At 38.0% G+C, this 26,360-nt stretch overlaps 1 protein-coding gene across 1 annotated transcript in view; it reads right to left on the bottom strand.

The window, feature by feature from the left end:
- The window catches only part of CCDC172 (coiled-coil domain containing 172), a 62,122-nt gene extending 48,132 nt beyond the window's left edge, over positions 1 to 13,990 (bottom strand). The window contains exons 1-3 of the mRNA XM_005698510.1: positions 13,958 to 13,990; positions 13,366 to 13,510; positions 13,109 to 13,194 (exon numbers count right to left, since the gene is read on the bottom strand). Of these exons, the coding sequence (XP_005698567.1) occupies positions 13,109 to 13,194; positions 13,366 to 13,444 (165 nt within the window). The 5' untranslated portion in view covers positions 13,445 to 13,510; positions 13,958 to 13,990. The remainder of the gene's footprint in view (positions 1 to 13,108; positions 13,195 to 13,365; positions 13,511 to 13,957) is intronic.

Below are 26,360 nucleotides of genomic sequence, written 5' to 3' on the forward strand. Positions count from 1 at the left end.
CAGTTTTCATTCCAATCCCAAAGAAGGGCAATGCCAAAGAATATTCAAACTACCACACAATTGTACTCATCTAACACTAGCAAAGTAATGTTCAAAAGTCTCCAAGCCAGGCTTCAACAGTATGTAAACCGAGAACTTCCAGATGTTCAAGATGGATTTAGAAAAGACAGACGAACCAGAGATCAAATTGCCAAAATCCGTTGGATCACAGAAAAAGCAAAGGAGTTCCAGAAAAACATCTACTTCTGCTTTATTGACTATGCCAAAGCCTTGGACTGTGTGGATCACAACAAAAGCTGTGGAAAATTCTGAAAGAGATGGGAATACCAGACCACCTGACCTGCCTCCTGAGAAATCTATATGCAATCAAGAAGCAACAGTTAGAACCAGACATGGAACAATGGACTGGTTCCAAATTGGGAAAGGAATATGTCAAGGCTGTATACTGTCACCCTGCTTATTTAACTTATATGTAGAGTACATCATGCGAAATGCCAGGCTGAATGAAGCACAAGCTGGAATCAAGATTGCCGGGAGAAATATCAATAACCTCAGATATGTAGATGACACTACCCTTATGGCAGAAAGCAAAGAGGAACTAAAGAGCCTCTTGATGAAAGTGGAAGAGAAGAATGAAAAACCTGGTTTAAAGTTCAACATTCAGAAAACTAAGATCATGGCATCTGGTCCCATCACTTCAAGGCAAACAGATGGAGAAACAACAGAAACAGTGACAGACTTTATCTTTTCGGGCTCCAAAATCACTGCAGATGGTGACTGTAACCATGAAATTAAAAGACACTTGCTCCTTCAAAGAAAAGCTATGACCAACCTCTCTCTCTTTAGTCTGTAAGTCATGTCCAACTTTCGCGACCCCAAGGACTGCAGCCTGCCAGGCTCCTATGTCCATAGGATTCTCCAAGCAAGAATACTGGAGTGGGTTGCCATTTCCTTCTCCACAGGATCTTCCCGACCCAGGAAGTGAACCCAGGTCTCCTGCATTGCAGGCAGATTCTTTACTGACAGAACTATAAGGGAAGCCCTAGACCAACCTAGACAGCATATTAAAAAGCAGAGAGATTACTTTATCAACAAAGGTCTATCTAGTAAAAGCTATTGATTTTCCAGTAGTCATTGGATGTGAGAGTTGTACCATAAAGAAAGCTGTGCATGGAAGAATTGATGTTTTTGAACTGTGGTGTTGGAAAAGGCTTTTGAGAGTCCCTTGAACTGCAAGGAGGTCCAACCAGTCCATCCTAAAGGAGATCAGTCCTGAATATTTATTGGAAGGGCTGATGCTGAAGCTCCACTACTTTGGCCACCTGATGTGAAGAACTGACTCAGTGGAAAAGACCCTGATGCTGGGAAAAACTGAATGCAGGAGGAGAAGGGGACAATGACAGAGGATGAGATGCCTGGATGGCATTACCAACTCGATGGACATGAGTCTGAGCAAATTCCAGGAGTTGGTGATGGACAGGGGAGGCCTGGTGTGCTGCAGTTCATGGGGTAGCAAAGAGTCAGACACAACTAAACAACTGAACCAAACTGATACATACATGGATAACGTGTTATATACATATATGTATTATATATATGTAATAGAATCACTTTGCTATACACTTGAAACTAACAAAACATCATAAATTAACCATATGTCAATTTTTAAAAATACCTACAGGAAACTGCTGACAGAGACTACCTCTCAGTCTGGAAATAAGGCAAGGGAATAAGTATAACAACTTCAACACTATCAGACTTTTCAACTAAAATGCTGCTTTTGTTCTTTGCAAAAAAAAAAAAAAAAAGTGCCTATGCTGGCTATGCACGTGGAGTAAGAAAACTCTACCACCGATTTAGAGATGCAGCAGAGAAGTGAGCTGCCTCTGTTGATCCATGAATAGAAAAGGAATCATACCCTAGAACCACCAAAGCCACACTTGAATAGTTCATGGATGTGAGATTCAAATGTCTCTTAGCCAGACAGGGCAGAAACACTGAGCCCAAAAATTTACATGAAAATTCATCCTGAATAAATGAACTCTGCACGGTTCTGGCAGCAGGGTTGAAACTGCTCCTTAGGAACTCTTTTTTATCAAGACTAGGTAGGACTCCCAAGAAAGGAAAGTTCTGCTAAAGATAGGTTCACAATAAAAAATTTTAAGGCTCATAAAAATACGTACCACCATGTGAAAAGGTCAACAAATGTCACAAGCAGAATTCATAGAAGAGGAAAGAGAAACAGTGAATTCTAAGAGAAAAAAATTAATTTATTCACTCAATAATATGTAACACTTACTGTAATTCAGGCACTGTTCTAGATAGTAAGTAAGAATAACAGTAGTAAACAAAACAAATGAATATGTATTCCGTATGGAGTTTACATCCACAAGGGCTTCGCATTACATTAACAAGGGCTTTGCAAGTGGTGCTAGTTGTAAAGAACCCACCTGCCAAAGCAGGACACATAACAATCGCAAGGTTTGATTCCTGGGTCAGGATGATCCCCTGGATGAGGGCACGGCAACACACTCCAATATTTTTGCTTGGAGAATCCCAAGGACGGAGGATCCTGGCAGGCTACAGTTCATAAGGTCACACAGAGTTGGACAGGACTGAAGCGACTTAGCACACATGCAGCACAAGGAAAGATAAACGATAAACAGACCAATATAAAAATATATCAAGCGAAATTAAGAGCTACAAAGAAAAATAAAGCAGAAGCCAGGAAAGAGAGACAGCATGAGGTTTATATATGGTTTATATGTTATTTTACATGTAATTTTATATATGGACTTGGGGGAGGGTCAAACTTTTTGATCTTATGATTTCTGGTCTTTAAGATTTTATAGCCTTAAAAAATTATTGAGGATTTTTATTTAATTATTTGTGAGCTGTATCTATAAATATTTTCAGTATCAAAGATTAAAACTGAGAAACTTTGAAACTATTTAATTCACTTAGAAATAATGACAATAAATTTGTTGTATATTAAAGTAAATATATTTTTATAAAAATAACATTTTCCAAAGCAAAATGAAGTAAGAAGCATTGCATTTACATTTTTGCAAATCTCTTCTAAGTCTGGCTTAACAGAAGACAGCTGAATTCTTATATCTGCTTCTGTATCCAATCTCTTGCACTATGTTTCTTGGTTGAAGTATATGAAAAAAATCTAGCCTCACACAGATGTAGAGCTGGAAATGAGAGGAGTATTTTAATACCCTAACTGAATAATTATGCCATATTCTTCAGGAACTTAATGAGTAGTAGTTCCTTAAAGGTTAGTTGCAATGTGGGATCTGAAACCATTTCAATAAATTTTTCATCCTGTTACAATAAAAACCATTGGTCTATTTTGTGCTTTGAGTGGATCTTCTATCCATGTAAAATTAAAACTATGTGCTGGTCATTTCAAAAATATTCCTTCACTGAATTATTCAGGTCCTCCAAATATTGATACACTCCATAATGCAATATTAAAAACTAACATTTATTAATACCACCTACAAACTCAGAAAAATATGTACTGGGAAACTGTACATATAGTGACAAATAGTGACACATATAGTGCACACAGAGTGACACATGAACTGCACGTACAGTGACAGATCTGAGTCTTTCAGCATTGTAATCTTTGTGTGAAAGGTTGAACATTATCATTGGCAAAAATAATATTCGCCTTGACATGTCAGGGTCATTTCACTCATTTTTGAGAAAATTTTGCCAAATACTCAAGTTTAAATAACTACACTTATCTGTCAATTATTCAAGTAAAAAGGATGCTCCAGAAAAAGAATAGCTAGTTCATACTGAAACTCAATCATATAAATACTATCCTGTGAGACAATCACTGTACTTTAGAATAGAGAAGTACTTTATGTAAACTTCCCATTTCATCACACACAATATTAAAAACACATACACAAAATGGTTAGTTTCAAAACAATATTTTTTACACTTTAATCAAGGGCATACAGTGAAATTGGTGGGGTTTGCTTTCGCACTGTGAGCGTGTGGCAGTGAATAATACAATGACTACTAAAAGTTTGTTGCCACTGCCTTAATTTGTTCTGAGGTGCCAATATTTGCCTTTGCACTATCAATGTACATATCAGAACAGTGCAAATGACAAATAATAGCTTTATATTATTAGGAAAATAGTTTGACATCACAAAACTCTTCCTATAGATCACAGAATTGATGCTTTCAAACTGTGGTATGGCATAGAGTCCCTTGGACAGCAAAGAGATCAAACTAGTCAATCCTAAAGGAAATCAACCCTGAATACTCTTTGGAAGGACTGATGCTGAAGCTGAAGCTCCAATATTCTGGCCACCTGATTCGAAGAGCCGACTCACTGGAAAAGACCCTGCTGCTAAGAAAGATAGAGGGCAGGAGGAGAAGGGGGCAACAAGAGGATGAGATGATTGGATGGCACCACTAACTCAATGGACATTAGTCTGAGCAAACATCAAGAGATAGTGAAAGACAGGGAAGCCTGGAGTACTATAGTCCATGGGGTCACAAAGAGCTGGACGCAACTGAGCGACAGAACAACAATGGATCATAGATCACACTTTGAGACCCACGGCTCTAAAGTGCCAACTAGGCTGAGAGGTAAGGTAACCAATCATCAAGATTTATATGTGGCTGTTCCAACGTGAGAACTGAAAGTCTCACATTCTCATAGAATGGTTGGCCTCCCTACCGAGAGAGAGCTAAAAGAAGTGTGTATAAAACACCAATAGCTGAGAGAAGCATTTCAAGCAGAGAAGACACCAAGTGCAAAGGCCCTGAGGTCAAAGAATGGCTGGTACCTTCAAGAATATTCTTTTAGTCAAGAATTTAAAAACCCACAGCAAAGGTACACACCCTAGAAAATCAGATTATCCCTAGTGGTGAGCTACTAGAAAACGCCAGTGCTACATTAAAATAGCTGGTGAACTATTGTAGTTCCCCATTTTAGAAAAGAATTCATGACAAACATTGTAAGGCTTTCTTTAGAGAATTAGAGAAAATTTAAAGTAATTACAGAATTTTTAAAAAGTGAGAACATCAAGAATTTTGAATTTACAGTTAGGTTTCTATAGTTGAAGTTGTTTAATGTCAACCCTCTAATTAAGGTAGAAGCTTGTTACATAATTTATTTGCCAATTACTCTTGGTATCATTTAAGAGTTGTTCAATGAATGTCTGTTGAGTGAATGAATAACAGAAGTAAAGAGCATAGCTAATTGATTTTCCAGGAAATCACAAATCAAAAGGTAAACTTTTTAAAAGGTATTCTTTTGTGCTGTATATTCCTAGGAGGCTAGCAAACTTGTTAATCTCATGCTTTCTACATACTGAGCCACAAACTTACTGTCTTTAATTAGAAGATCATTGTCTCAGTTCCTGGAAAGGAAGTATTTCTTTTCTTTCCTGTTTAAAACACTTCTAACATTTCAGGGTAAACAATTTATTTAGAGTAGCTCTTTTTAATGGCAGAAGGTGATGGCACCCAACTCCAGTACTCTTGCCTGGAAAAATTCCATGGATGGAGGAGCTTGGTAGGCTGCAGTCCATGGGGTCGCCAAGAGCTGGACACGACTGGGCGACTTCCCTTTCCCTTTTCACTTTCATGCATTGGAGAAGGAAATGGCAACCCACTCCATTGTTCTTGCCTGGAGAATCCCAGGGACGGGGGAGCCTGGTGGGCTGCCATCTATGGGGTCGCACAGAGTTGGACGTGACTGAAGTGACCTTACCAGTGGCGGCAGCAGCAGCAGCTCTTTTTAAAAAAGGAACAGAAGCACACTACTAGATTTAACAATTAGAAACAATGCAGCAGATTCTCCATTTCATGGATCCAAGCCAGGAAATGTGCAACCTTTGTGATTTATACGCATTTGCAAATAGAAAGGCTATCTGGCATACTGTTATATGGTTTGCTCTATACTGCTATTACCATGAAATATTACTCAGATTTTCTTAAGATCATGAAAACAAAGCTGAGAAAAAGGAGTCCAACAAATGTTATATGTAGTAATATTTTACTTCATTTAGAAATAAAATCATTTCAGTTATATTAATATACAGAAAGATTACTACTTCTCAGAGACAAGACCCTCCCATAAAAGAACTGCAACCAATTATATGACCATTAATTAAGTAGGCCATCTGGAAAACAGATTTGCAAAATGGCCAATAAGCACCCAAAAAATGTTCAATATTAATCTCATTAAGAAACTGGAAACACAAACCACAATGAACCACCATCTCCCAGCCCCTAAGATGGCTATCAAACAAACCAAAAATCCCAAGAAAGCAAGTGATGGTCGGTATATAGAAAAACTAGAACCTTCATATATTCCTGGTGGCAATGTAAAACTGCCACTACAGAAAACTTGGTATTTCCTCCATAAGTTAAACCTATAATTAACCATATGACCAAGAAATTCTACTCCTAGGTGGAATACCCAAGAGAACTGAAATACAATGTTCATACAAAAACTTGTACCCAAATGTTCACAGCACCATTATACACAATAGCTAAAATGTGGAAATAACCCAATGTCCATCAACTGATGAATGGATAAACAAAGTGTATCCATACAACAGAATATTATTCAGCCATGAAAAGGAATCAAGTACAGACACATGCTATAACATGGATGCATCCTGAAAACATACTAAGTGAAAGAAGACAGCCATAAAAGGCCATTATTCTATGATTACACTTACATGAAATGTCCAGACACAGAAAGTAGACTAGTGGTGACCGAGAGCTCATGCAGTTTGAGGGAGATGGAGGAGTGACTAATATGGGAAGGAGTGACTAATGTGGGTAGAGTTTCTTTTTGAAGTGATGAAAATATTCTGGGCTCAGATAATGATGGTTGCAAAACCTTTTGAATGGACTAAAAGCCACAGCTCTGTAACTTTTAAGATATATCTTTATTTTTTAAACTAATCTCATAGCTATGTGCCCCAGTTTAAGAAATAAAACATTATAGATACAGCTGAAATACCCTGTATATCCTTCTCTGATTACATTTATCTTCCACTCTCATCAGAGATAATCACTAAGTTGATGTGTTATTATCATTCCTATGTATGCCATTATAATTTCACTATACACATATAAACCCCTTACAAGATGCGTTATTTGTTCTATGTGTTTTTAAATGGCATTATGCTTATGTAAGTTTTATAGGTTGCTTTTTTTTTTATCACAAAGCAAAGTTATCATGACAGTTAAGTAGTTCAGAAGAAGGACAAAATACATGACAGTAAAAGGTTTACAACAGTCACTGCATAGAGTGAGAAAGAGAAATGCAGCAGTTTTCCAGGCAGTGTGGCAGTCTCAGCTGAGACTAAAGCCAACATCCATGTATATATATATTGGATCAAATCTCTCCTGGAATTTCCTGAGTGTTGGCATAGTAGTAAATAATTGACTCACCCAGAATGTAATTCTGGAAATAGGTAGCTGAGGTAGAATGGAGAATAAGGGCACTGAACATGTGGAGACCAAAGAACCAACAGGTCAGGAAGGTAGCTGAATAGTACATATAGACAATGACATCATACAAGATGCTAGCAAGAGTTGAGATAGAGTGGAAGCCTGAGAACCAGGTGCCAAATTCTAAAGAACAAGGGAGATTACCCAGTGAGTGAGTAAAATGACAGAAAAGAGCAGGGAGGAAAGTTGGCGGAGTCTAGAATACAGGATAAACCACCATAAGCAAGTAGAGAAATCATGTCCTGGAAGCAGCACTGGGGAGTGAAGAGGACATCGATCAAACCATCAATTATGAGGTACCTTAGATGTGAAAGAAAAATTATTTTTCATACAAGAGACTCCAGATTCAGTGACCCCCATGGACTGTAGCCCACCAGGCTCCTCTGTCCATGGGATTCTCCAGGCAAGAATACTGGAGTGAGTTGCCATACCCTCCTCCAAGGAGGACATGGACTTGTACAACTGACTAAGGCGAATAAAAAAGGGGAAATACACCTAAACTTCTATGACAACTTTAAAAAATCAGCTATACATGTTTAAGACAAGATAACTTCATAATTCCACGTGGAAAGGTCAGAGATTAAAAACAATTAAGTATAACTACCCTCAAAAGCACTGAAGAATTGATGCTTTTGAACCGTGGTGTTGGAGAAGACTCTTGAGAGTCCATTGGACTGCAAGGAGATCCAATCAGTCCATCCTAAAGGAGATCAGTCCTGGGTGTTCATTGGAAGGACTGATGCTGAAGCTGAAGCTCCAATACTTTGGCCACCTCATGCGAAGAGTTGACTCATCGGGAAAGACCCTGATGCTGGGAAAGATTGAGGGCAGGAGGAGAAGGGGACAACAGAGGATGAGATGGCTGGATGGCATCACCAACTCGATGGACATGGGTTTGGGTAAACTCCGGGAGTTGGTGACAGACAGGGAGGCCTGGCATGCTGAGGTCGCAAAGAGTCATACACGACTGAGTGACTCAACTCAACTGAACCCTCAAAAGTGTCTTGGTCACAACTAACAGAGCTACAGGTATATATTAAATTATGATAAGGAGAATTTGAACTTTATTTTTCAAAATTAAGATTAAATAATTCACATGTATTGTTATTTAACAAATGTTAATTGGAAAAGAAGAAATGCCTTTCTTTTACCTATGTTTTAAGCGACTTTTCGTCAACAATGAAATGAAACATAAGTAGTAGACAAATTTTTCTTTGATTAAACTTCTTAAAAGGGGAAAAATCTTAATTACACAGCTTCAATATTATAAAGAATAATAATTTGTGATTTGTTCTTTCCCTAATTAGGTAATAGAGTTCAGTTCAGTCACTCAGTTGTGTTGGACTTTTTGTGACCCATGGACTGCACCATGCCAGACTTCCTTATCTATCACCAACTCCCAGAGCTTGCTCAAACTCATGTCCATCGAGTCAGTGATGCCATCCAACCATCTCATCCTCTGTCATCCCCTTCTTCTTCTGCCTTCAATCTTTCCCAGCATCAGGGTTTTTTCCAGTGAGTCAGTTCTTCACATCAGGTGGCCAAAGTATTGAAGTTTCAGCTTCAGCATCAGTCCTAACACATTAAGACTCTGCCTGCTGTTCTAGGAAGGTTCATAATTTTTATCAATTGAAAAAAATGAAAGCATATATTCTGAAGTAAAGAAGTAAATGAAGCCACCTTAAGCTACTTGTTTATTTCAATACCACTTTCCTTTAAAAATTCATGAAATATTATTTCATCAGTGTTATGTTTATGTAATAGGTTAAAACTGGAAGAAGCAAAAAGTAAAACTGCCTCAGATTTTCCTCCATTTACTTCTTCTTGAGGGAGGATAGATTTATGTTAGGTTTTTTGTAATATGTTTCTAAACATTAAAATGTCCCAATTTTAACCATATATTACTATTTTTAAAAGAAAAAACAAACTCTTTCAGATGCTTTAAAAAAAACAACAAATGTCCTGCAAGTCCCTAATTTTGATTTTTCCTGTCATCAATATTATAAAACCTTTCCTTGATGATCAGAAGCTATAGGTACTGGTAAGCATTAACACAAATCAACAGCATGTTCTTGTCTTTCTGTTTTCACATTACGAAACCTAACCGGGCATATCACAGTTCTCCAATTCACAAAGTACTCATACTACATAATCTGAGACTTTTGCAACCATATATTTTAAAGTATTCATTGAGCCCTGAAAGGCAAATGCTATCATTCAAGTTCTAATTACATGCTACTTGGGTTTTACAGAACAGAAAAATATAAATACTATACTTCCTGAATTCATTTTTTGACCACAAGCAACTTCCAAAATAAATGCCCAAAATACTTTCTGAATGTATCACTGTGCAAATAGATCAAGCACTGGCCTATTCAAATTATGTTCTAGTTTCTCCTTATGCTGCTTCTACTTGATGAATTGGTCAATAAATGCCAAGTCAAATATGCAAGTAAATATATTTTCATTGTTATTGGCAGACATATAATTAACTCTGAGAATAAAAGAAACAAGAAATCAATTTATGATTACTTCTTCAGTTCTTCCCATTAGTCATTTACATTGTAATTGTGGTTCTACTTTAAAGATCTTTATACACACACACCCCCATGTTGACTATATAATAAATCAAATTATTTCAGTTATAAATTAGTACTGTATGAACTGTGAACCACATATGTTAATTGTATTAGTAAAAGCAATTGTATTACTCCCCACATATATGAGCTGATTAAAAAGCAATGTGCATTCATGAGCCTATATTAATTAGTAATTTCAGCAAATGTTTCCAAGCAATGCTAGGGATTTGCTCTTTCTTCTATAAAATAAAACAATTTGAATCAGCTTTTGATGTGTGCATATATATCAACAAACTACATTTCCATTTTCAGCAAAATAGGCTTTTAACTGAGAAAATATTACAAAGAGTAAATCTACTATTTTCTAAAGATATTCAAAAATAAACCCTTTTTTTCTCAACATTTGTTATCTGCCAGGTCAATATTTTCGCCAACCCAGGAAATATACATTTGCACAAAAACTTACACTACTATACTTTTAAAAATACTGCCTTAGACTAGATGCAAAAGCTTCAGACACTATTATATGTGAATTCCATGATGAAAAAAGTCTAAGATGAGCTTTAAAAAATGTTTTAATAAAATACACTATCATTACTCAATTACTACTTTCATTATTGTCATTTGTTTTTAAATTATATACCATGAACAAGTCATTTAACCTCTCTTTTTCCTCCCCCCAAAAAGGGAATTAATGATGGTGCCTCATCACAGGATTCCCGGCAGGATTAAAAGAGTTAATACAAGGGAAGCATCTAGAACAGTGCCCAACATACAGTAAGTGCACAATAAGTGTTAGCTATGCATTACTTAATTGCATATATTTTGCCTATTACCTGTATTAGCTTCTAGTTAACAATTCTGAAAGTATCTTAATTCTTTTTAAAGAGGAAATTAAGCTACATCATGACATTCTTAAAACTTTGCCCGTGCATCAGCTTTTAGAATTATTTTTAGCAGTTAGTTTATCTACTATTCACAGGCAAAATAGGACCTAAGGTCTCACTGAACCATATTTCCAAATTCTATTTTAAAAGACAGTACATCCTGAATATTCATTAGAAGGACTGATGCTGAAGCTGAAACTTCAATACTTCGGCCATTTGATACGAAGAACTGACTCACTGGAAAAGACCCTGATGCTGGGAAAGATCGAAGGCAGGAGGAGAAAGGGATGACAGAGTATGAGATGGCTGGATGGCACCACCAACTCGATGGACATGAGTTTGAGCAAGCTCCGAGAGTTGGTGATGGATGGGGAAACCTGGCGTGCTGCAGTCTATGGGGTCGCAAAGAGTAAGACATGACTGGGCGACTGAACTGAACTCTCCCTATTATCTCCCTTTTAGTACTCATTCATTCAAAACACTAAAGTATACTGTGTGTTATGGAATACAGGCTGTGGGAATAAAAGGTGGTTAAGAAAAAAAATCCAATACATTGCCCACAAAAGAATGAGGGATACAAACACAAGTATGCTCTGTTGTTTAATGGTAAAGTGATATCCGAAATGCTATGATAAAATCTTTCCAAGATGTACAAGGGAGGGCCCTCAGGTGGTGTTTGAACAGAATTGAAAGGAATAACTGAAGAAGCTTGAGAGGTAGAGAAAGAATCTATGATTATTTTATCCAAAAAGAGAACTGGAAATTTCTCACAGTGTTAAGCCTATTTGACTTATTTTAGCAAACAGACTTCCTCAAACAGATTTCCCATTGCACACTGCTCACATAATTTATCTTTAGGAGCTGGATAAATATTTTTGTATGGCTGTCTACCCTCCACTCATAGCAAGGCTATGGGTGACCTATTTGGATGATGTGCTTAGTTCCCCTCCTCCCAGAGCTCAGAGAGATCTTCCAAAACCCACTCTTATCACACCATTCCCTAATCAAAATCCTACAATGGTTTCTTCCTATTCCCAGGCATCAACCCCTGCTTTGAGAGATTTCTCTCCACAAATGCCTTGCTTATGCCTCCCTTTTGTTCATATTCTCCCCCTGCTCCAAATACTTTTCTCTTACTATTATATTTCACTCTGTCTCTCCAAAATTCTATCCACATTTCAAAATCCACCTTCAAGATATCATCAGATTCCTCTGTTTCTGTGTAAAATAACAGAACTCTACAAATGCTGCAGAAAAGACTGAAATGCTAGTGGGAAAAAAAAAGATTCCTCTGGATGAACGACATGTCCAAAATCTAGCAGAAAACTGAAAAATAAACGGTAAGATGCAAGGAGGGTTCCAGAGGGAGGGGACATATTTGTACCCGTGGCTGAATCATGTTAATGTATGGCAGAGGCCAATACAATATTGTAAAGCAATTATCTTCCAATTAAAATAAAATGTGAAAAAAAGAAAGTCATAATAAAAAATGGTAGAGACTCCTTTGAAAGTTACATTCAATTGTTTCATCAACACAGCACACTTCTTAAATTATTTATTCTTCTGAACTTATTTCCCACACCAACTACTTAATTGAATCATTCTTTTTCCAATGTCATTATGCTCTTTTGAAACGTTAACCATTCCACAACACGGACAATGAATTCTTCATGACTTAAATTGGTTTCTATAGGACAAATTCATGTTAGGGTGGAAGGTGTCTCCTGATTCAGAACTTTAAATATTACCAGACAGCATGGAACAACACTCACTAACATAGTAGCATGCTTCATGATGGTGGGTGGGTGCGTGTGTGTTTGTGTGTGAGTCTGTGTCTTTGTGCATGCTCATACATGTCTGACTCTTTGTGATCCCATGGACTGTAGACTGCCGGGCTCCTCTGTCCATGGGATTCTCCAGGCAAGAATACTGGAGTAGGTTGCCATTTCCTCCTGGAAGGGATCTTCCCCACCAAGGCATCCAACCTGCATCTCATGGGTCTCCTGCACTGGCAGGAGGATTCATTATCATAACCACCACATGGAAGGACAACTAGTTAAATAGTATCAAATCCTCAAAAAGTCAAATAAAAAACACCTTTTCAAGTGATAATGAGCAAGCTCTGCATGTCAATACCTTAGATTCCAACTGGATTTTCTCTTCATTCAGCTGCTCTGCTGCTTTCTTAATTTTCTCACGACATCTGTTTATTTCCGACCTTACTGTAATAAAAATTAAATGCTTAAACACGTCCATCTCTCTGGAGTCCCTCTTCTGGGGCCTGTGATAAGACGTCTTTCGGCTGTCTTTCCCCCACCCCTCACTGCTCCGCCCACTGCCCCCGGCCTTCCCTCCGGCTCCAAGCCCCCAACTCAAACAGCAGAGTCCCCGACCTTCCCGCATCAAGCGGCGACTCTCCTCTGCCTGGTGCTCGGAGAATATGATGTGCTGGAACAAAGACTCCAGACTCATTTCAGGCCGCGCTCCTGCCGCTCCCGTCTTCGTCCTTAAAATATTTTATAACCGAGTCTGAGGATCCTGGAAAGCAGAAAGAAGCCTGATTCCAGGGTCATTTCTGGTTCGGCCTCCAGAGGCCTGTACCCCCGCAAGAACGGGGCCCCTACGGGATGAGGTGAGGCCCAAGGCTCCGGGGCCTCAACCACACTCCGGGCCTCCGTTAAGTTGGACAGACTTGCTTTTTTTCCCTTCTGTGCGCCTTCGTTTTTCCTGTGACCTGTCTCAAACTGCCTTGTTCCCCTGGCTGAGCGCAGCTCCCCTCAGACAAGGCCTTGGCCCCTGTGCGAGGTTCTTTTCCGTTCTTGTGGGGGGTGAGGGAAAAAAAAATGGAGTCACCGAGGCCTGAGCTTTGGAGCAGTTGGAACAGCAGCCCTTTCTGGGCTCGGGCTTTTCCTCTCATTCCCCCGCCCCCCAATGCCCAGTCTCAAATAGAAAGTCCTCAAAGCAATCTCTCAGCAAAATACGTACTTGCAACAATACGGTGGGCTGGAGACCTGGCAGGCCTCACCTCGCGAGGTTCTCTGGGAACTGAGCCTACGGTGTCTCTTTGGGCCCACTATGCGTCATTCAGTTGTTTTGCTTGGTTCCGTTCTGGCAGCGTGGCCCCCAACAGTCTTTAGGTCGTCCTGGGAGTTGCAGTGATCTGTCTCCAAGGCACAAACCCAGTCTTATAATAAAGTACAAAGTACCTGTGATTCTAAATATAAACTTTTGCAAAGTCTTATCATTTGACGATGGGAAAGACTGCTATAAATGTGCAGTGTCTGACATTCGCCTTAATCATTCCTTTGTAATCAGGGCATATCTTTTTTGTCTGCTTTTAAATTAATCACTGCCTTTTGTAATCAAGCTGCTGTAATATTAACACTTCAATATCTGCGTAATATGTGTCAGAGACCAAAGTGGTTGCTAATTAAAGCTCAAACATGAAAGGCACCTTTGGGACTTTGATATGGGATTTTTATATTAAAAAATAAAATATTTTTAGTTTCAGTAGGTCAAAATATTAAGATTATAATAAACATTTGACTTTCTATCTAAATGTTAAATTCAAAGCGGCTAAACTTTAAAGAAATGTATTTAATATTAAGTAAAAAATGGTAAATGTAAGTTCTGTCACATCATTTGTATAATAAACTTAATTAAAATTTCAATAATGCTATAGCATAATCGGTTATAAATGTTAACCTTTTTTCAAGACTTGTATGCAAAAACTTAATTTTTAAACTTTATTATAAAAAATACATACTAAAAAGTATAATGAAGTAGAAAATAATTTCCCATAAATATATCATTCAGAAGCAAATGTTAATAACGTTTTGGTTATTGCCCTTCAGGTAATTCCCCTCACCGTGCATTTGCATTTTTTCTTTACAAATGCGTGGTGAATAAGTAACAATAATAGTTATTATCTGTTGAGTACTTGCCAGGTACTATTCTGAACACTATAAGCCCTTTTGAGCTAACTTTTACTATTACCTTCAGAGCATAGTTGAGGAAACTGAGGCACAGAAGTTAAGTATTTCGCCAAGATTGCACATCTCGTATGTAGGAGAGCAAGATCTGAGTTCAGAGGCCATGAATTTAATTTTGGATTCTGCTCTTTTTCCTTCTTATTACAGCACAAGCATTTTACCATTTCATTGAAAACTCTTTTATTAATACATTTTTTAGAATTTCATAATCCTCCATCATATGGATGCATATGTAAAATTTACATATATTGAAATAAATTTGACTTTTATCTGTTCAGTGATGGAAAACAAAGCTGAAATTGTGGTGTGAACCATTTTTCTTTGATTACTCGTTTGGAGGCTTATGAACTGTGCCACAGCAGCCATCAAAAGAAAGGGCTTCCATAAGATAAATTATATTACTAATTAATATCACTCCCTTCAGAATGATTTCCTGTGGACTTGCAGTGGGAGCATCTTCACAAGGAGGCTGGTTTTCGAAAGCATGCTGCTCTTTAACATTCTAATTTTATTAGTTACACTCAAACTCACATTTATTATTTAACATGCTCTTTCTGTGCTAAAACTTGGTGGAGAAAAATTTGGGCAGACTTTAGGGAGTGTCGCTTCAGTCACACAGAAGTATGGAAGAGAACACCACTGGAAATTCTGGGGAAGGGGCATGGGAAATATGGCTTTTTCATCTTTTGTAGTTTTCACCTCTCAGAATATTTTTGTGCTTTTAAATCCCGAGTTTGGGTTTTCTTAGAGGTATCACACCTATAGGCTTTAGCAGGATTTTTAATTTTATTTATAGGCACAAACACAATTATGCAAGGTCACAATTCTTAAAAGTGTTTCATAATAATGAGTAAAAGTAACATATTAAGATATTGCTGTCCTGTATCAAGCTTTATTCAAACATTTTCCATAGTGTTAACATATTTTTTCTTATAGATATACATGCTGAGTACATTCTATAATGTTTAGAGCAAGAGTAGCATTACTTAAATTTATGCCAAATAAAAATTATATATGACATGGCAAAACTAGGGCATTCTATTTTCTGAAAACATATATATTATAAGCCTAAAAAGAAAGATGATTCATTCAACAACTGTTTAATGAGTCTCTGCTATTCATTCAACAAATATTATTGAGCATATCCTATGTGCCATATTAAAGAAACAACAACAGGATTTAATAAAAATAGAACTACATAAAAAGTATTTTTCTTCCCCCGGATATTCTAACCTCATTGGAGAATTATTATATTTTTCAGCATCTTGGCAGCAATATAAACAACTGCTTTCAGATGTTTAAACAGATGTTCTTTAGAAAGAAAGCCAATTATTTGTGTTATGATACCCACATATGATTCTCAGATCTAAACTTTCCATCTGTACATGTTTCACTGAATTGCGTACCTATGGAATATAAAAGTTGAGATCACTCACTGTCTCTCAACCTCATATTTTTGTTCATAATAACACTAGCACCTGGGTTATTGAGCCATCGATAATTGCTTTGCTAGAAGGCCTTATATAAGGCTATATTGCTCTTGTGATTTAAAATGCATTTCCTTTCCTTTCTTAGATTGATGACTTCCCTAAGTTCTAAACCAGGCTTGCAAATATCCACTAGCCCAGGGCATATATATTGCAATGAAAAGAAGAAAAGTAATTCATTTGTTTTATGATTTTCTTAGGGCATCTGCCAAAAAGAAAAAAAAAAAGTAGGTTCAACCAAGTTTAACAACCATTTATTGAGTATCTACTAAGCGTAAAATCTCTGGTAGGTACTATGGGAGATACAAAATTATAAGATACAGGCCCTGCCCTCCTGGAGGTCATAATCTATCAAATGGGACATAACAGGCATGATTCCTGGTAGGCTGTGTATGAGAGCTTCACGCTGATGTGATGGAAATATGGCAGGGAGGAAAAGAATGTCTGATGTAGGTGATCTGGGAAGACTTTTCAGAAGGAAATAAAATATGAGCTGGATTTTAAAGGAGGATGAGACTTCAGTAGATAGCATGAAAGGGAGAAAAAAAGCAGAAACTTAGATGATGCCAATTTTTGGATAGTGTTTAACATTTCTATGTATGTGATGGAGATTCTCATAATGTTCGCTAGCTGGTGAGTGGCACATCAGAATTGCTTTACGCAGTCAATCTGGCAATGGGTTAGAAGCACTAGAAAGGAAAGGCTAACAGCTAACATGTATTAATAACTATGTTCCAACCACTGTTTGAGACCTTGTCATGCTTTCATTAGTATAATCAATCCAACAGTCAGATGAGATCAATGCTTTTATTATTTCCGAGTTAACAATCAGAGAAGCAAGGCAGAGAGAGCTCAAGTATCTTGTCCAAGGTCACACATAATACTAGCTAAGAAGTAACAGAGTCAGGATTTGAACCCTGATAATCTCTTAAGGCAAATACTTAATCACTTCATCTACTGCCTCCAAAAATAAAAGGCTGGAGAAAAGGAGACAATTTCAGCAGCTCTGTTAATATTTCAAGACAGATACATTTTCTAAAAAATACTTACCATCAACCAATTAATGTCATATTTTTAAGACACCTTGCAGATTTCTAGAATTTGGATTAGTAACACAATGCATCTATAACAAGTTAAAATTAAATGTGATATAAAGCAAAATAATTGGAGATGGATCATATTTGTTATAAATGTTTATTTAACCAGCTACATATTAATATGTAAAACTAAGAAATGAAATTAGTATACAAACTATTGGTGAAGAATCTACCTGCAATGCAAGAGATGCAGGAGATGTAGTTTCAGTCCCTGAATGGGGAAGATCCCCTTGTGGAGGGTGGTGCATGGCAGCCCACTCTAGTATTCTTGTCTGGAGAATCCGATGGACAGAGGAGCCTGGCACGCTACAGTCCATGGAATCACAGAGTCAGACACGACTGAAGAGACTGAGCATAACATAGCACATATTAGTATATTAGTTTCTTAATGTTTTTATTAGATTCCTACAGCTGCTATAACAGAGTACCACATTGGTCTAAAAAAATACTAATATACTAATTACTATATTAGTTTCTTAATAGTTTTATTAGATTACTACAGCTGCTATAACAGAGTGACACAACTGGGTGGTTTAAAAAAACACAGAAATTTATCTTGTCACGGTCCTGGAGACTAGAAGTCTGAAATCGAAGTGTCAACAGAGTTGGTTCCTTTAGGCCCTCTGAGAGAGCATCTTTTCTGTGCTTCTTGTTAGCTTACTGTCCTCTCTGGCCTTCCAAATTCTTTGGCAGATACATCACTTCTATCCCTGCCTCTATTGTTCCTTGGCGGTCTCCCTGTGAGTCTCTGCTTCTTTATCTGTTCTTCTCTCCTTATAAGGACACCAGTCATATTTGATAAAGAGCCTACCCTACTTCAGTATGACCTTATCTTAGCTAATTCCATCTGTAACAACCCTATTTCCAAATAAGGTCACATTCTGAGTTATTGGGGGTTAGGACTTCACGTTTCTTATTGGGGATTGCAAGTAAAACCATAACAAACTTTAAAAGTTCAGTTGTGGGAAAGAGTTATGATTCTTTTAATTTTTAAGATTTATTTCTATTACAAGCAAAGCATTTTTTGGTGGTTTAATTGACTTTAGTAAAGATCTTGCACAATCCTCTTATTTTTTAGATGTTAACACTGAAGCCTGGAGGATGATGGATTTTCCCAACATTGCACAGGCAATTAATGTCAGAGCTACGTCTAGAACTCCCTCCTAATTCCTTCTGCTCCAATAAAAGATCTTTTTTGTTCACCAGTGGCTTTCAACTACTTCAGTTAAAGCAAATCTTCTTTTATCTTTTTCCTATATTGAACTTTCTAGTAAGAGTTTGAAGAAAGGGTATCACAACTAGGGTACACAGCAGGCCTCGGGCAATTATCTACTGCAGGAGTCCATCCTCCTTAAGGAAATCAGGTAGATAGATATATGAAAAGAGAGACAGAGAGACACACACACGGAGACAGGTAGACAGATGTAGAGAAAACACAGATACATACATACATATGTGAGTATATGCAAACAAATGAATATATATGAATATATGAATATATATGAGTATATACAAACATATGAATATATATGTGAGTATATACAAACATATATATATATACACTCACATAAACATGATGAAATCATATACATAATATAAATGCTTTAAGGGTTTCATTTTATTTTTAGTCAGAAAGTAGAAATGAAAGTAAACTGTCAATTCTTAGTTCAGTTCAGTTCAATTCAGTTCAGTTGCTAAGTCTTATACAACTCTTTGCAACCCCATGAATCACAGCACGTCAGGCCTCCCTGTCCATCACCATCTCCCAGAGTTCACTCAAACTCACATCCATCAAGTCGGTGATGCCATCCAGCCATCTCATCCTCTGTCGTTCCCTTCTCCTCCTGCCCCCAATCCCTCCCAGCATCAGAGTCTTTTCCAATGAGTTGACTCTTCACATGAGGTAGCCAAAGTACTGGAGTTTCAGCTTTAGCATCAGTCCTTCCAAAGAACACCCAGGGCTGATCTCCTTTAGGATGGACTGGTTGGATCTCCTTGCAGTCCAAGGGACTCTCAAGAGTCTTCTCCAACACCACAGTTCAAAAGTATCAATTCTTCGGCACTCAGCTTTCTTCACAGTCCAACTCTCACATCCATACATGACCACTGGAAAAACCATAGCCTTGACTAAACGGACCTTTGTTGGCAAAGTAATGTCTCTGCTTTTGAATATACTATCTAGGTTGGTCATAACTTTTCTTCCAAGGAGTAAGCGTCTTTTAATTTCATGGCTGCGATCACCATCTACAGTGATTTTGGAGCCCAGAAAAATAAAGTCTGATACTGTTTCCACTGTTTCCCCATCTATTTCCCATGAAATGATGGGACCAGATGCCATGATCTTCATTTTCTGAATGTTGAGCTTTAAGCCAACTTTTTCACTCTCCTCTTTCACTTTCATCAAGAGGCTTTTGAGTTCCTCTTCACTTTCTGCCATAAGGGTGGTGTCATCTGCATATCTCAGGTTATTGATATTTCTCCCAGCAATCTTGATTCCAGCTTGTGCTTCTTTCAGCCCAGCATTTCTCATGATGTACTCTGCATATAAGTTAAATAAGCAGGGTGACAATATACAGCCTTGATGTACTCCTTTTCCTATTTGGAACCAATCTGTTGTTCCATGTCCAGTTCTAACTCTTGCTTCCTGACTTGCATACAGGTTTCTCAAGAGGCAGGTCAGGTGGTCTGGTATTCCCATCTCTTTCAGAATTTTCCACAGTTTCTTGTGATCCACACAGTCAAAGGCTTTGGCATAGTCAATAAAGGAGAAATGGGTTTTTCTGGAACTCTCTTGCTTTTTCGATGATCCAGCGGATGTTGGCAATTTGATCTCTGGTTCCTCTGCCTTTTCTAAAACCAGCTTGAATATCTGGGAGTTCACGTTTCATGTATTGCTGAAGCCTGGCTTGGAGAATTTTGAGCATTACTTTACTAGCATGTGAGATGAGTGCAATTGTGCGGTAGTTTGAGCATTCTTTGGCATTGCCTTTCTTTGGGATTACTGATTAAGAAAAACAAACTGGTTTTTTTTTTTTTTTTTTTTTGTTGTTGTCAAATATATTGCATGAAGAAATTCCATTAACATCTGTGTGTGTGCTCAGTTGCTTCAGTTGTGTCCGACTCTGTGATCCCAAGGACCATGGTCCGCCAGACTCCTCTGTCCATGGAATTCTCCAAGCAAGTATACTGGAGTGGGTTGCCATGCCCTTCTCCAGAGGATCTTCCTGACCCAGGGATCGAATCTGAGTCTCTCCCATCTCCTGCACTGGCAGATGAGTTCTTTAGCACTGGCGCCACCCAGGAAGCCCAATTAACACATTCACTTCAGTTCAGTCACTCAGTCATGTCCGACTCTTTGCGACCCCATGAATCACAGCACGCCAGGCCTCCCTGTCCATCACCAACTCCAGAGTTCACTCAGACTCATATCCATCGAGTCGGTGATGCCATCCAGCCATCTCATCCTCTGTCGTCCCCTTCTCCTCCTGCCCCCAATCCTTCCCAGCATCAGAGTCTTTTCCAATGAGTCAACTCTTCGCAAGAGGTGGCCAAAGTACTGGAGTTTCAGCTTCAGTACCAGTCCTTCCAGTGAACACCCAGGGCTGATCTCCTTTAGAATGGACTGGTTGGATCTCCTTGCAGTCTAAGGGACTCTCAAGAGTCTTCTCCAACACCACAGTTCAAAAACATCAATTATTTGGTGCTCAGCTTTCTTTATAGTCCAACTCTCACATCCATACATGACCATTGGAAAAACCATAGCCTTGACTAGACAGAACTTTGTTGGCAAAGCAATATCTCTGCTTTTTAATATGCTGTCTAGGTTGGTCATAATTTTCCTTCCAAAGAGTAAGCATCTTTTAATTTCATGGCTGCAATCACCATCTGCAGTGATCTTGGAGCACAAAAAGATAAAGTCTGACACTGTTTCCACTCTTTCCCCATCTATTTCCCATGAAGTGATGGGATCAGATGCCATGATCTTCATTTTCTGAATGCTGAGCTTTAAGCCAACTTTTTCACTCTTCTCTTTCACTTTCATCAAGAGGCTTTTTAGTTCCTCTTCACTTTCTGCCGTAAGGGTGGTGTCATCTGCATATCTGAGGTTATTGATATTTCTCCCAGCAATCTTGATTCCAGCTTGTGGTTCTTCCAGCCCAGCGTTTCTCGTGATATACCCTGCATATAGGAGTCATTAAATACCAAGGTTTTTGGAAAAAAAAAAAAAAAGCTATTGAACTTGATTTTTACACTGTCAGATCCCAGTACCCAGCACAGGATCCAGGAAGGCTACTCCACATGAGATTAGACTATTAGGCCCAGGAAACAAAAATAAAACCGAACTTTGAAACCACTGTTATCCACCTTGTAAAATTCTTTTACTTCGTGAATAATTACTACGTATATTCTATATGTAAGGCAAATAATAATCTGGGATTACAAAGAATAAACAAGGAAATTGAAATCTGTTCATATGAAGTTATAGTTTCCATGACAATAAATTTAAGTGGTTGGGGATTACACAGGAAGAAGTAAAAGACAAATAAAAGACTTTTAACTGAAGGATAATTGCTCTAAAGAATTTTGCTTTTTGCTCTAAAGAGTACTGGAGTGGAGTGCTCTAGCTATTGTAATTAGTTGTGCAATGAACATTGGGGTACATGTGTCCTTTTCAATTTTGGTTTCCTCAAGGTATATGCCTAGGAGTGTGATTGCTGGGTCATATGGTGGTTTTATTCCTAGTTTTTCAGGAGCCCTCACACCATCTTCTGGAGAAGGCAATGGCAACCCACTCCAGTACTCTTGCCTGGAAAATCCCATGGATGGAGGAGCCTGGTGGGCTGCAGTCCATGGGATCGCTAAGAGTTGGACACGACTGAGCGACTTCACTTTCACTTTTCACTTTCATGCACTGGAGAAGGAAATGGCAGCCCACTCCAGTGTTCTTGCCTGGAGAATCCCAGGGACGGGGGAGCCTGGTGGGCTGCCATCTCTGGGGTCGCACAGAGGCGGACACGACTGAAGAGACTTAACAGCAGCAGCAGCGTACCATCTTCCATAGTGGCTGTATCAATTTACATTCCCACCAGCAATGCAGGAGGGTTCCCATTTCTCTACACCCTCACTGGCATTTACTGTTTGTAGACTTTTTGATGATGGCCATTCTGACTGACTATCTCATTGTAGTTTTGATTTGCATTTCTCTAATAATGAGAGATGTTGAGGATCTTTTCAAGTGTTTGTTAGCCATCTGTAAGTCTTCTTTGGAGAAATGACTGTTTAGGTCTTTTCCCCACTTTTTGATTGGATCGTTTGTTTTTCTGGTTTTGAGTTGTATGAGCTGTTTGTATATTTTGGAAATCAATTCTTTGTCAATTGTTTCCTTTGCTATTATTTTCCCCCATTCTGAGGGTTGTCTTTTCACCTTGTTTATAGTTTGCTTTACTATGCAAAAGCCTTTAAGTTTAATCAGGTCCCATTTGTTTATTTTTGTTTTTATTTCCATTACTCTATAAGGTGGGTCACAGGGAGTCTTGCTTTGATTTATATCATAGAGTATTCTGCCTATGTTTTCCTCTAAGAGTTTTATAGTTTCTGGTCTTACGTTTAGGTCTTTAATCCATTTTGAATTTATCTTTGTGTTTAAGAAGTATATTTTTAGGAAGTGTATTGTGTTTAGGAAGTGTATTTCAGAAGTGTTCTAACTTCATTCTTTTACATGTAGCTGTCCAGTTTTCTCAGCACCACTTATTAAAGAGGATAACATTGCCTCATTGTATATTCTTGCCTCCTTTGTCAAAAATAAGATGCCCATAAGTGCATGGGTTTATCTCCAGGCTCTCTATCTGGTTCCAGTGGCCTATATTTCTGTTTCTGTACAGGTACCCTACTGTCTTGATTACTGCAGCTTTGTAGTATAGTCTGAAGTCAAGAAGGTTCATTCCTCCAGCTCTATTCTTTCTCAAGACTGCTTCAGGTATTCAGGGTCTTTCATGTTTCCATATGAATTGTGACATTTTTTATTCTAGTTCTGTGAAAAATGCCATTGGTAATTTGGTAGGGATAACATTGATTCTGCAGATTGAATTTGGCAGTATAGTCATTTTCACATTATTGATCCTTCCTACCCAGGAACATGGAATATGCTACTTGTTTGTTTTCTTACCAGTTATTTATTTTAGTCATTAATGTATTCTTTGCCTACCTAATAAGTTCATGACAATTTAGTAAATAATTGACTCCTTAGTTATTAAGTCCAAATTTAAACCAACAATCAATACATTATACTCTAATCTCTTTTTGAAATTTTTATGAAAATTTCTATCTAATTCAGTGAATTAATCATGGTGACTATTTGGAAATGTGAGGTAAATTTCAATATTTTTGTTACTTTCTATGAATTAGTCACAGTGACTCTTTAGAAAGTTTGAAGGAAAATGTACATATATACATGTGTAGATAAAGTGAACCATAAATCCTATACATTCTTAAAATAATTTGAAAAATTGCTCATTTATCCGGGTAAAATTACTTTATGTTTCCAATATTTAAAATGAATTTAGTGGCCTTAGTACAATAGTATTACACTATAAAAGTTAAACACTGCCATTATTTTTTCTTCATGATGCCATAGACAGCTCAAAATGTTCTATCATAGTTTACATGGCTCATAAACCTTACCTTTCATTTGACATTGCAGATGTGTTGATAATAGGATATGGAAACTCTGTAAGATGGTTAAAGGAAACAATTAATTAGCATTTAAATAAAAGAGCTCCCTAAGAAACAGTTTAAACAGAGAATAAACTGATTATTTAACAGGTAATACGAAGCAGTTCTGGGATAGAATTGAAGGGAATGAATAAAGAGAGTAAAAGGAATTTAAATATGTGAAAATAAATGAAGAAATATAGCAATATATTAGACTTACTGCAGCTGTGTATACATCATCATTTGAAATTTGACAGTCTTGTAATTCTGCACTTATTATATCTCATTATTCTGCTTATAAAATGTGTACATGCACAGGTCTCCTAAACTGGTTGATAATGTACCTTTATCATTTCCTTTTCTAAGGTGAGAAAACAGAGAAAAGCAGAAAACAGCCGAGATCCTGCACTCTGTTTATTCAAGTGAAAAAACACAAGGGTTGTGAAGACAAGACCCAAACACTCATAAAAATCATTCGTGATGGTAGTCTCAGAAGAAATTAATAAAGCCTAAGAGAACTTGTCAGAAGTATGTCCTAAAGATGATTTTATTCCAGCAACTGTTGTATTTTAAATGTTTTCATTTTCTTCTTTGATGTCTTTATCTTATTTAAAGATGCTATTACTCATCAAATATGATATTTCAGTCCAGAAGGCTGTAGCTGTGAATGAAACATAATATTCTCATCAACAACTAGATAAGGGGATCCAAATATCCTGCTTCACTGTGTAAGCTGATTACCAGAGAGGTCAGAAAGCTACTTTCCATTTTCTTTTGGTACCATCTATTTAATGTGATATTTTCTATAACTGACCAGGCATCTTGTCTTCCCCTTATTCAGTCCCAGCTTCTGATTGGCAGCCCATCTTGGTGGTGTATGAGGTGGACTAGGAATAGAGTGGTGGCAGGAATTTTGGGTGAGGCCAGGAGGAATGACCACAAACATCATGTGTGTACCAGGCTGTGTACCAGGCTCAACAATACGCAGGATGAATAAGCTCGATGCCCGCATGGAGCCCACAGGGGCCACAGGAAATAACAGACACACGTTCATCAGCTCAATACACACTGAGTGAGTGATACTGTAAAAACCTATTCGCCTGAGGCAGAGACCCACTGCAGGCTGTGGCTGGTACATTATGTTTCATCAAGTCTCTCAGGCTGGACAGAGGTGGTGTCTGGAGAACAGATAGAAAGCTAGTAGGATCAAAGCACACGGGGTTGGTGAAACGGTCAGGGCACAATCATGCTGAGTCTTGAAGGCAGTGGAAGGAGTTCAAAATGCAGTGGATGGTCATGAAAGGACTCTGTCGGGGAATGATTGCATTTTAAGAAAACACGGTGACCACTAAGCACTATTCCCTTGGAGGAGGAGTGACTAAACATCACTGGATGGAAACGCAGAGTGCTGACCTGGGTCCAGAGCTTAATTTGGCTGATCACTAGTTATGTGACCTTGAACAAGTCACTGACTCTCTATCCTCCTTATTTCATTTGTTTTCAAATGGGGATAGAGAGGAAGAGTATAAGAGAGAAGGAAACAAAAGAGATGATAATGGTAATCTCAATACTTGGCAGATGGAAATTTCAGATAGTAAACTGAAAAAGCAAACAACTAAGAATTTTGTATCAATAATACTAATAAAAGCCTTTAAGCTAGAAGGAGTCATTTCAGTCCCCATTCTGGAAAAGCCCAACGTAGGATACGTAGAGGGCTTCCCAGGTGGCACTAGTGGTAAAGAACCTGCGTGCCAATGCTGGAGACAGAAAGAGACCTGAATTTGATCCAAGGGCAGGGAAGATTCCCTGGAGGAGGACATGGCAACTCACTTCAGATTTTTGCCTAGAGAATCCCATGAACAGGGGAGCCTGGTGGGCTATAGTCCACGGAGTTAAAATGAGTTGGACATGACAAGCACCACCACAGCACAGGATATATAGAAAAGAAGCTAAGAATTGTTAGAGTCATTGCCTTTGTTCCTTTGGTTAAAGTTTATATCAGGGTCCTAAGGAAGAAAAATTCAAGAATGATGCTACAGTCTACTCTATATCCTTTAGATTTAGTTGTTCATAAGTGTATGCACAGCAAAATTCCCTAACA

This window comes from Capra hircus, chromosome 26 (assembly GCF_001704415.2).
Source record: "Capra hircus breed San Clemente chromosome 26, ASM170441v1, whole genome shotgun sequence".
Taxonomy (NCBI): Eukaryota; Metazoa; Chordata; class Mammalia; order Artiodactyla; family Bovidae; genus Capra; species Capra hircus.